Here is a 13,311-nt window from a genome sequence, read left to right as displayed (position 1 = left end):
AAGTTTCTGTGTCTATAAAACAGCACCACAAAAATGGCCTGCCTACTCTTTAAGATTTTTTTTCTAAACAGCCTTTAAAAGGCAGTAAATTGCACAAAAAAAACACTGGTACTATAGCATGTATCTCATTTCAGAACTGTGACTTACGAGCACTACTTCCCAGCTTGCAGTAAATTTTCCACGGACAAGGGACCATAGTTACAGCCTGTTCTATACAGTAAAACCCAACCGGACAGATGATACATGTTGTATGGTTCTGTCCAGGGGCATATGTACCTGGTGCACATGGAGATGGCTGGGATGAACCTACATGAGAACAAAAAAGTTAACATTCTGTATAATTAAGATACTCCAAGTAATAAAAGATGACCTGTGTTTCAAAAAGGACTTGCATAAAATATGAAGGTACAAATGTGACGAGTGCACACATCATGAAGGTACAAATGCGACTTGCACACAAAATGAAGGTAAAGAGGGAACTACACATGTGACTTGCACACAACATGAAGGTGCAAATGTGACTTGCACACAATATGAAGGTACAAGTGTGATTTGCACACAATATAAAGGTACACATGTGACTTGCACACAATATGAAAGTACACATGTGACTTGCACACAATATGAAGGTACAAATGAGATTTGTACACAAAATGAAGGTAAAGATGGAGCTACATATGTGAATTGCACACAAAATGAAGGTAAAGATGGAGCTACACATGTGACTTGCACACAATATGAAGGTAAAGATGGAGCTACAAATGTGACTTTCACACAATATGAAAGTACACATGTGACTTGCACACAATATAAAAGTACACATGTGACTTGCACACAATATGAAGGTACACATGTGACTTGCACACAATATGAAGGTACAAATGTGACTTGTACACAAAATGAAGGTAAAGATGGAGCTACACATGTGACTTGCACACAAAATGAAGGTAAAGATGGAGCTACACATGTGACTTGCACACAAAATGAAGGTAAAGATGGAGCTACACATGTGACTTGCACACAATATGAAGGTAAAGATGGAGCTACAAATGTGACTTTCACACAATATGAAAGTACAAATGTGACTTGTACACAAAATGAAGGTAAAGATGGAGCTACACATGTGACTTGTACACAATATGAAGGTGCAAATGTGACTTGCACACAATATGAAGGTACAAATGTGACTTGCACACAATATGAAGGTGCAAATGTGACTTGCACACAATATGAAGGTGCAAATGTGACTTGCACACAATGTGAAGGTACCAATGTGACTTGCACACAATATGAAGGTACACATGTGACTTGCACACAAAATGAAGGTAAAGATGGAGCTACACATGTGTCTTGCACACAAAATAAAGGTAAAGATGGAGCTACAAATGTGACCTTCACACAATATGTAGGTACAAATGTGACTTGCACACAATATGAAGGTACAAATGGAGCTACACATGTGACTTGCACACAGTATGAAGGTGCAAACAGAGCTACACATGTGGCTTGCACACAATATGAAGGTACAAATGGAGCTACACATGTATGTAACTTGCACACAGTATGAAGGTACAGAAGGAGCTACACATGTGACTTGTACACAATATGAAGGTCCAAACGAAGCTACACATGTTACTTGCACACAGTATGAAGGTACAAATGGAGCTACACATGTGTCTTGCACACAATATGAAGGTCCAAATGGAGTTCTTCATGTGACAAACAGTTTCATCAAAGTGAACATGTGGGCTTAATATTTTACTATTCCCCCATCTTCTGACCAATTCACAGGTAAAGCATAACAAGGCAGGATGAATATAGATTCATATTCACAATTTTGACAAACTATGTCCTAGGATATGCCCGGTGTAATAAACTATTTCTTATTTGACATTGAAGTAATAGAACTCACCTTCCGGACAAAAGAAGCCTGGAGGGCAGGGAACTAAATCAGATTCTGTCATCCTTGTTGTAGGGCAATAATAGCCTGCTGTACAGGGCTGGGGTTGTTCTGATCTCTCAGGACACACATAGCCAGGGCTACACACCCCGCTGGGAGTAACCAGGCCAATCCCTTGGCAGTACTCTCCGGCGGGGCATGGTAGGCAGTCAATCGAATACCAGTTGTCTTCAACAATGTTATGGCAGTCAAGACAGGTTTCGGAAAGGGCGACACTCATATCGTAAGGCATGTAATATCCAGCTCCACATGGCAAAGGCCGACCACCAATAAACAAACCAAATATATACATTTTATCATTCTTGTATTATCAGTATTTAAATTCTTTCATACAGTCAAACCCCTGGGCTCGAACTTGCTTGGCTAAAAATTCCTCAGTGAGTTGGACTGCAGGATGTATTAAGGACCGATTTTTTAATACTGAATGTAAGCATTCCAGCTTGGCTTGAATTTTTGAGGCTCAATGTATTTTTGGTCCCTAGGAGTACAAGCCAACAAGGTTTTACTGTACCATACATAAATATTTCCCAATCTGACATATGTTTTAAGTAAATCAGTCTATAAAAACATAACTCTATTTTGTTGAAATATATAGCAGTTTGCGTAAAAACTTCAAGCAAATGACTTCTGAAAAGGACAGACAGTGCAAGTTGAAAACTGCTGCAAAACAATGTAGACATAGAGCCCTACAGACATCAGTGATTGAAACTTATAAAAGAGAGAACCACATGGGTGAAAGTTGCAAATTTTCAAAATACTGAAAAATTAAGCTGGGGCCATGGTGCCTCAGGGCCCATGGTGGGTCCAGGGGTCCAGGGGGCTGGAAGCCCCCGGAAGCTCCAGGAATTAAGCATTTTAAAACACATTTCAAAGCCTTTCCTGTCTTTTAATCAATCAAGCTCTTTAGTATTATACCCTGGGGGTACAAACTTCATTGTTCAATTTTGACAGCAGTATTTCGATTTATTTCATTGTTTATTTTTTGCCTCCAATTTGTGGTATATCGTAAAGTCGTAAAGGATACTGACTGTAAATATTCGGCGAAAACCGGCTTTTTCCGCCATCCAGTTTTTGTTGGCGCGGAAACTGCCAAGGTTATTCGGAGAAGATTGGAATGACAATTCTTTTTTTACGAAAAGAAACGACTATTTTCGGAAACGTTCGGCTGATATCGCCGACAGAATTTTACCACTTATGGCAACGCTATTTATAGAACGAAATTGGGAAACCAGAAAATTTAACTTTGTTTTATCTTCGATTTTGAGTAGATCGCGATGTTGATAATGGGGTTTGGGGTACCCCCTCCACCCCCAGAAAAATTCCCCGGATTTACACGATTTAGAAAAATGATCCCTGAGAAGACGGAAAATACAGAATTCCGTATTAATACGGAAAACTTTCACCCATGTAACCACTGCTGAAAATGAAAGGGCATTGGCTTAAACCCTTATTGACATGTTAGTGGGTGATACGCTCATGTCACTTGCAAGGTGCACTGAAAAACCAGTCTGGCTTAATCCAAATAAAGGAACGCAGCTGAGGCAGCAAATGAGATGACATGATTGTTGCCTATATTCTTTAGATCATGTAAAATAATGAATTATCAAATACATTCTACAGCTTGAATTGACAATTCTAGGCTTTGAGGAAATACTGTATAATTATGGTGATTTTGGATAATCTGGTGCCTAGATCCTTTCTACACTAAACATAATATTTTGATCATGTAATAACCAGTGCTAAGGTTCAAGCATGAGTTACAACTGTAGACTTGATGTGACCTGACTTTGTCCTTAAACCAAACTGGTTGCAACATGCGCTCGGCACATCGTCTCCATATGGTGAACATAAAGGGGCAATCTATTTCAAAAAAGTGGTTCATAAGATATGGAACAGACACAATTTGTGACAGACAGACATACACACAGACAAACAACTTGAGGAAAAAACAATATGAACCCCCACACAATGACCACAACCCTGCCAAAACCTCTGGCAGGGGATAAGAAGAAAATCGAGAAATCTAAAACTGAGACATATTAACTCACCATTAATACAATAACTTCCTGCTGGACATGGGTGCCCATATATGTGGTTGGTACCCATAAAACACATGAATCTTGGGGTGCAAGGTATAGGCTTACTGCCTGTAAAATGACAGGCATAGCCAGCAGGGCAGGGAACACAATTGCCCTGATCATCTTTGTATGTCCCTAAATGACAGAAATCCAAAAGACCTGCAAATTCAAGACTAAGCAGATTATTCATCTCTGTGATGTGTACAGGCAATAAACAATTAAAAATGGAAACGCTGTATTATAAATCCCGTTAATTTTAAGGTAATTAAAACAAGTGAGTAAAAGATAAAAAAAAAAACTAAATTGAAGAAACTAAAAACTAAAAAACTAAGTAAGTTATAGTCAGTAACATCTCAATTTTAGTAATTAACATCTCTATTTTATTTGGATTAAACATACTGAACCCTTACTAAAAATATTCAGTTTCAATCCTTTTCTTCAGTTTTCTTTTTGTTACAGTGACATTGACCATTATGAGCCACAAATGCAGTTCCATAAAATATCCCCATGAATTCTGCCTATATACCATGTTTGGTCAAAGTATGTCAACCAAAACTAAAGATATATAATAGAACTTCAATTATTTTTCTATTTGTATGAACAGTACCCATGACCTTGACCCTAGGGGGGCCCGAAATGCAATCCCCTGAAAAGCTTCCAGAAACTCTTCCCAACAAAGTTTGGCCACAATATGTCAACCCAAACTAAATTTATTCAGTTTCAACTGCTTTAAATTCTTTTTTTAGTGAAAGTGACTTTGACCTTAGGGACCCTAAACATGATCCCAACTTTACCAACTTTGGTCAATGTCTGTATATCCTAACTAAAGAAATTGAGTTTAAACTGTTTTTGTTTTTTCTAATTTTAGAAACAGTGAAATTGACCTTGACCCCGGGGGCCCAAAACACAATCCCATTAAGTTCTCTTTAAACTCTTCCTACATGCCAAGTTTGGTAACAACATGTCAACCCGAACTAAAAATATTCAGTTCCAACTGTTTTGTTTTTTTCATTTTTAGTAACAGTGACCTTGACCCTAGGGGTCCTAAATGTAGTCCCATAATAGGTTTCCATAAACTCTTCCTATGTACCAAGTTTGGTTGCAATATGTCAACTCTAACTAAAGTTATTCAGTACCTACAGTTTTTCTATTTTTAGAAACAGTTACTTAGACTCTATGGGCCCCAAATGCAATCCCGTAAAAGGTCTCAATAAACCCTTCCTACATGTACATGTATATACCAAGTTATAAGCAATAGGCCGACCCTGAAGTTATACAGTCCAAAACAAAATATATTTAAAGTAACAGTGACCTTGACCTTAGAGGCCCCAAACACAATCAATTTTAAGGTCTCCATTTACTCCTTATATTTCTATATATCATGTTTGGTCAACCCTAACTAAAGTTATTCATTATTATCCATTTTCTAATTTAGAAAAAGTGACCATGTCTCTCGAAGCCCAAAATGCAATCACATGAAAGGTCTCTATAAACTCTTCCTATATACTAAAATTGGTTGCACTATGTCAAAAAAATGCAGTACCAACCATTTTTCTATTTTTAGTATTAGTGACTTTGACCTTGATCCTAATGGCCCCAAGGAAGTCCCATGAAAGGTCTCTAAAAACTCTTTCTATATAACACGTTTCGTCACCATATGTCAAACCTAATGCCGGCCCACCCCAACAATGGCATACTTCATTCGTATAACCAGGTTTGACTTTTTGAAAACCTGGTTTAAAATATAAAAAAGTGCCTGTCAAAAGCAATAAAAAAGTCAATCAACTCTGGTAAAAGACCGAAGGCGGGGTTCCGTTATCGGCATAAACTGCGCTATTTTTTATTTAAAATGGTGAAGAAATAGTGAAGTAATCTTTGTTTAAAGTCTTTATTCGAAGCAAAATATTGCCTTCTGACTTAGCTTTAATGACCCAATTTATCACATGGTATTATAACACACACTGATTTAAGAATGTGTAGTTTATTTGGCAGAACAAAATTTCTATATTAAGTAACAGTAGCCTTGACCTTTGAGGGAACGGACCTAAAAGCATTATCCTAAGCAAGCTCTCTGTATGTTCTTAATATACAATGAGTTTGGTGTCCATATGATGAAAGAAACTGTATTTATTCAATGGAAATAAAATTTCTATATTTAGTTACGTTGACCTTGACCTTTGGCGGAACAGACCCAAAAGCACTCTCAAGCGAGATTTCTACATGTTTTTACACTTTCTTTGGTGTCCATATGATGAACGAAACTCAAATAAATCCCCCGAATCCAAATTTCTATTTTATGTAATGGTGACCTTGACCTTTGACCGAAGGAACCCAAAAGCGAACCCTCTACATGTTCTTACGATACTACAAGTTTGATCCCCACAATGACATACGCCATTTAACTGAGAAGGCGGACCTGGTTCAACACCGGCAATCAGCAGAATATTTTTTAACCGTAAAGCATCTGGTACTTTGCGAACCAATGAAACTGCCTCATTAATTACTCATGATTACGAGATTTTCCTAACCATATTGCCCACGGTGCACGACGGAGCATAGCGTAGTGAGTATTGGTTGTTTCTGACAATGGCCCCAAATATGAGTTTGAGTATCTTGTTCTGTTCATGAAGATGGAAGAATATATGAGCCAAATCGCGCGATTCTGGGCCTTCGGACATATTTTTGCTATTACAATGTTTTAAGGTATTTGAATGCCATGTAATTTCAGAAAGATCATCTGAAATTTTCATGATGATATCACTTAATTTGCGTAAGTTACATGTTTACAAGTGAGATCATGTAAAAATGCGCATTTTGAATACTAAATTTGACGTCATTCAAATGACGTTGTAATGAAAGTGCATTATTCAAATGACGTGCAAAATTATTGTATCAATATTACAACTAGCTTATAATTTAAATTATTTTCTTATCAAAGAATCTTTAAGGAACATAAATTAAGATAAAAATAATGAATCATTTTTGTATTTTTAATACATTTGGCCATTTTAAACATAGACTATCAATCCAGTCAAAATATGTCGTGACGAAATCCATGGTTGCTATGGAAACATGCTTAAACCAATGGTCAGAAATTGTCGAGAAAATGATGCACCAATGACAAACCTTAAAAAGAAAGAAGTCAGGAAGAAATTGATTTACATAGAAAAAATCATTATTTTTGGCATTTTTTATTAATGATTATTTCTTTTGTAATAATTATGTCCGAAGGCCCAAAATCGTGCAATTCCGCTCATATACAAAAAACTAAGGCCAATATAAATTTATTAAAAAGAAATGATAATTTCACCATTGAATGTAATGTGTTCATGCTCTTTCTTATTGCATAAGGGACCATATACATGCGTTCCTAAATGAACCATGAACACAATAGTAACAAGTGAATGTTATACATCAACACTGTCAAGGTATGAATTAATCACTGTTTCTGGAAAGTACCAGGCCGATAGGCAAATAAAGACAATTCGAGTTAATAAATTTCAGGGGCAGTGGAAAAAAAGGAGGCATGTGGAAATGAAAATCTAGCAATTAATTCATAGTCTCCTAAATCTATTAGCCAGGTGTTGATAAATCCACTCGCCCGCTTGCATTTGCAAGTGAATATCGAGGTCGGACGAGTATAAATTCAATCAAACTTGTTCGCCCGGGCGAGTAAGATTCTCTAAATTAAAACATGAATCCATTTCATTTTCGAAAACCTAATTATTGTGGAAAAACACCAATGTAAAAACAGTCAAACTGAACTCGGAAATATGACGTCATGATGGGAAAGTATAATTTTTTATCAAATGCACATAAACTAGCATTCAGTTTAACTGATTATACATTGAAGATGAAGTGTCAGGGAATGGAAGCAATCTAATTATAATAATTAATTGAATTATAAAATGATTATTAAATTAATTATAAGAATGTTTTTAATAGTTTGTAAACGATAAAAAAACGCTAATAGACTGTCACAGTCTGGTTCTCTTCTTCTGTTTAATTTAATCACGCAGTTAAAAAATGCTGTTACAATAATCAAGCACTGATTGTGTCTGTTAAATATGTAGAGCAAGTATATTTTGTGCAGGGCGAGTAGATTTTTAGGAAATCCAAGAAAAATACATGCACTGAAAACTAGAACTGAAACCTACCATCTACACAGACCTTCCTCTCAATCTCAAGGCAAGGTTCCCTAAGCCTAGCAGCTGTTCGCCCACTCCATCCACACCAGTAACCATTTACGCAATTGCCCACGTCAACGCTTTTTGTACATTCCCTGTGAAGGGGACATGCAACGCAGGTAACACCATCACTCTGGTAGCCAAATGGACAAAAATAGGACCGTCCTGAAATCATGATCAACAAGAAATATATGGAATGATATACATGATTCATTTTTCTGTATATAATTGTAGTGTAGCTAAATCAAATTTAAATCAGTACCATTTATTGAATAACATCCATGTTGTGGCCAAAATTGTGAATTGATCATAAAATCGTTTTGAAGATGAGTAATGTAAATAATGAATAACCCATATAATTTGCTATATGTTATACAGCAACAACAGTTCATAAATATTAATGTTTTTTTTTTTATTTTATCATAAACATTAGGCTTTCATTGGAAATTATGAATGATTCACAAAAGGGAACAAATTGTAAATTCCATGCAATTGCATGACAAAATTACAGCCTGGACACAACCAACAATACTCTTTGTGCATATGTAGCATTTCATAATGATTCAACTCAGTGTGACCTTGAACTTTGAGGTAGGGTCATGGGTCTTGCACGGGCCACATCACTTTATTTACAAAACACATGTTCCATAATATTTTAAAATCCCTCTGTGCATGACCAAGCTACATCCCAGACACAGACAACCAGACAGACAGACTCCAGTGTGTGTATACCACGTGATAAATTACGTCATAAATGCTACGTCGGAAGGCAATATTTTGCTTCGAATGATCAATTGAAACACCCTAGGCTATTTTCCGAAGAGGTTCAACGTCAGAGAAGGCCAAGTAGCAAATGACGTTGCGGTCAAAGAGGGGTATTTAATGCAACCTTTTTTTTCTGTATTGACACAATTCCTAGTTAATGACCTAATTGTAGATTCACTTAAGTTCCGGTGTTTTATGAATGAATACATTAAAAGCCAAGTTATGGATGAATAAAACGGGAGGATAAAGATGACCTTGACTCAAACCCCCTTAAAAAGCAATCTCAAACTAGTTCTTCACATAAGCTTCCTTAATAACTCACTGGGTTAATTATTTCACTAACTATCAATATAAAGTTACGTTTTTGGGCCTAAAAACACTAACATTCGTTTCGGGTTACCCAACCCTACCTAGGAAATAGGGGCCGACTCTACCGTTTTTATTGTCAGTTGCTAAAAAAAACTTAAAAACCAACCAAAGAAACCCAACTTTTAATGCCATTTACAGAATATAACTTTAACACCATTCTCCAATGATGAGAATAAAATTCTTATATAAAGTCTAAACAACCAGAAATTATAGCCAATTAATTTGTTGTATGAGCAAGTTCAATCTGCAGCTTCATATAAGCTATATTCACACTAAGATTCATCACTATCCATCAATTCTACCTAAGTTGTTGGGCAGAAAAACATTTTTCTATTTTTAGGAACAGTGACCTTGACCCCACCTCCCAAGCTAGCTCTTCACATAAGCTACCTTCGCTCTAAATTCATCAATATCTATCAATGCTAACTAAAGTTATTGGGCAGAAACCATTTTTCTATTTTTAGTAACAGTGACCTTGACCCCACCCCCCTCACAAAAAAATTCCAAGCTTGCTCTTCACATAAGCTACTAGTACCTACACACAAAATTTCGTCAATATCTATCAATCCTAACTAAAGTTATTGGGCAAAAAACATGTTTCTATTTCAAGTAACAGTGACCTTGACCTTAGCCCCTCCCCACTCAAAAGCAATTCCAAGCTAGCTCTTCACATAAGCTACCTACACACTAAGTTTCATCAATATTTATCAATGCTAACTTATGTTATTGGGCAGAAACCATTTTTATGTTTAGTAACAGGCGACCTTGATCTTAGCCCCACCCCCCTCAAAAGCAATCCCAAGCTAGCTCTGTACATAAGCTACCTACACACCAAATTTCAACAATATCGGTCAATGCTAACTAAAGTTATTGGGCAGAAACCATTTTTCTATTTTAAGTCACAGTGACCTTGACCATTTTTCTATTTTAAGTAATAGTGACCTTGACCTTAGCCCCTTCCCACTCAAAAGCAATCCCAAGCTAGCTCTTCACATAAGGCAGATTTCACAAAAAAGGCAATTATTTGGCCCATTTGCTTTCATTTATTGTTATTGCATGTCAACGTCATATATACAGCAATTGCCTTTCCCAACCCAATAAGAACACCTAATAGAAGTGATTTGTATTAAAATAATGAAAATATTGTGTTAAATAAGGTAAAAAAAAATGTAAAAATATGCCGATATTTAGGACAAAAAAGACAGAAAATCTTCCCGGTACCAATATACCACTTTTTTGAGGATGCTTTTCAGTAACATCTGGTAAGTTTTTTATTCTTGTCTGTTGAATAATGTTTGCAAGAAATGTTAATTAAAACAATAATATATCTAAAATAATTGCATTTCGTTCGTAATATACTTAAATTTTCGGTAATTGCGCATGGTGATAACGTTACGGTAATCTGTCCTCGAATTGTTGTGTAACATTAGCAGACATGATCTACTGCTAACTGTTTTAAGCCTAAACACACCTTTATTAAATCACTGAAAACAAAGACTACGTGTCCGATAAAAACAGTATTGCATGTAACAAGAAATTGGTCATTCCCGATCATAAAGTTTTTTAGGTCAAAAATGTGTTAATGTTACTCAAAATCGATTCTGTCCCATTTTAGCATGACGATAGCACCTTTTCTATTCGTGAATAATTTACACCGACTGAGGGTTAACATCCGGGTAGCGATTACTTTTATATTGGACTGGTTCACAGTTGACATTGAAATGATAAAAATAGTGGTGAATACCGTTGATAAACACTTAATCCAAGTTTGGCTCATTCTGTCCTTCGATGTAACGTTAACATTATGTCACGCTAGCATTAAGACAAGCGCTTAATAAAGCAAGAAAATCGTTGAAATTTGATGACTTTCCCAGAGTCAATTATTCGAACATAATAATGTCGTCTGTAAACTATCGTTTGTAAGTATTCATTCATTAGGTACGTAGTTTATATTGAATTCATACCGCTTTTGTGTTTGATATCGTTATTTATTGGACAGAATTAAGAATTTTTGTGATTATCAATTGACCGTGTTTATCAATCGTTTATATAGTTTGTTTTATACTGTATCAAGCTCAAACAGTCTGTGGTAGGTCTGTATTTTAATTTGTTGTGAAACATTCTGTCCAACTGCTAATGTGACATACTGCTAATGTTACTCATTCTGTTTTGTGGTAACACTAGCACATACTGCAATTAGCAATTTATAATATATATGTTTAATATCAAAGGTAATGATAATTGCACCATACTAGAGACATTTATATTACCACAACAAAACATTTATGTTTATAGCTTATCTGATCTGATATAAAAAGAAAACCTATGTTTGCAGAAAGCATTTTCTGTCTTGTTGTCCAATTAGGGTTTGTTTCAATAAATTTATTTGAGAAAAACGAAACAATCTTTATTTTTTGTCCGTACAATCTGTTTTATAGATAAATGAACCATTTAGTGCAAGACAAAATACTTCTTTGGATCAAAATATTAAAAAAAACAAGTTTTTACCGGCAATATTGTAACACTAGCACAAATGGTATGGTGATACAAAATTCTTTTTTTTATAAAAATGCATGAATAAATCATTGCAAATGTTCTAAAATATGATAGATAAGAAATTGCTGTAAAAGATTATGTTGAAATCACAAATCTGCAATAAATTTTAAAAATCAATATTCGCCGGGAACTTTTTGGTCACCAAAACGTGAAATCTGCCATAAGCAACTTACACACCAAGTTTCATCAATATCGGTCAATGCTAACTAAAGTTATTGGGCAGAAACCATTTTTCTATTTTAAGTAACAGTGACCTTGACCTTAGCCCCTCCCCCCTCAATAGCAATCCCAAGCTAGCTCTTCACATAAGCTACCTACACACCAACTTTCCTCAATATCTAACAATCCTAACTTAAGTTATTGGGCAGAAACCATTTTTCTATTTTTAGTAACAGGCGACCTTGACCTTAGCCCCACCCCCCTCAAAAGCAATCCCAAGCTAGCTCTTCCCATAAGCTACCTACACACCAAGTTTCATCAATATCTGTCAATGCTAACTAAAGTTATTGGGTGGAAACCATTTTTCTATTTTAAGTAACAGTGACCTTGATCATTTTTCTATTTTAAGTAATAGTGACCTTGACCTTAGCCCCTCCCCACTCAAAAGCAATCCCAAGCTAGCTCTTCACATAAGCAACTTACACACCAAGTTTCATCAATATCGGTCAATGCTAACTAAAGTTATTGGGCAGAAACCATTTTTCTATTTTAAGTAACAGTGACCTTGACCTTAGCCCCTCCCCCCTCAATAGCAATCCCAAGCTAGCTCTTCACATAAGCTACCTACACACTAACTTTCCTCAATATCTATCAATCCTAACTAAAGTTATTGGGCAGAAACCATTTTTCTATTTTTAGTAACAGGCGACCTTGACCTTAGCCCCACCCCCCTCAAAAGCAATCCCAAGCTAGCTCTTCCCATAAGCTACCTACACACCAAGTTTCATCAATATCTATCAAGGATGTTACCCTAACCAAACCATTTTTTTAAGCCTTGAGCAGAAACCATTTTTGCTATATTTAGTCACCTTTACCTTGACCCTTACCCCCTCAAAACCAATACAAGGCTTCCTTTTTAGATAAGCTACCTGCACACTAAGTTTCAATACTATTCATTAATCCGAACTTAAGTTCTGGGGTGGATACCAGCCACTCAATGACTTATTCTAATAACCCGGTTTTCAATAAAAACCTGGTTAAACCACTGAGCACATGGGTTCAATATATTACAACTATCCAGGCCAGCTGATTCTGAAGAAAAGATTTTTAAAGCTTTCCATGAAGTCCAAAAGTAAAAAGTAGCCCCGCTCCCTGGCGCAGACAATGCGAATGTCTGTCGGACATGTCCGGTATATTACCATTTTGACCGACGAAACTTTTGTTTTGGTTGGTCACA

At 36.1% G+C, this 13,311-nt stretch overlaps 1 protein-coding gene across 1 annotated transcript in view; it reads right to left on the bottom strand.

Annotated features, from left to right (window-relative positions):
- The window catches only part of LOC128226367 (multiple epidermal growth factor-like domains protein 6), a 72,099-nt gene that overhangs the window by 16,532 nt on the left and 42,256 nt on the right, over positions 1-13,311 (bottom strand). Inside the window, exons 8-10 of the mRNA XM_052936249.1 lie at positions 8,196-8,390; positions 1,913-2,128; positions 148-306 (exon numbers count right to left, since the gene is read on the bottom strand). Of these exons, the coding sequence (XP_052792209.1) occupies positions 148-306; positions 1,913-2,128; positions 8,196-8,390 (570 nt within the window). The remainder of the gene's footprint in view (positions 1-147; positions 307-1,912; positions 2,129-8,195; positions 8,391-13,311) is intronic.

Source organism: Mya arenaria, chromosome 1 (genome assembly GCF_026914265.1).
Source record: "Mya arenaria isolate MELC-2E11 chromosome 1, ASM2691426v1".
NCBI classification, from domain to species: Eukaryota; Metazoa; Mollusca; class Bivalvia; order Myida; family Myidae; genus Mya; species Mya arenaria.
Note: the sequence above shows the minus strand (reverse complement) of the source record. Positions and strands in the feature narration are given on the sequence as shown.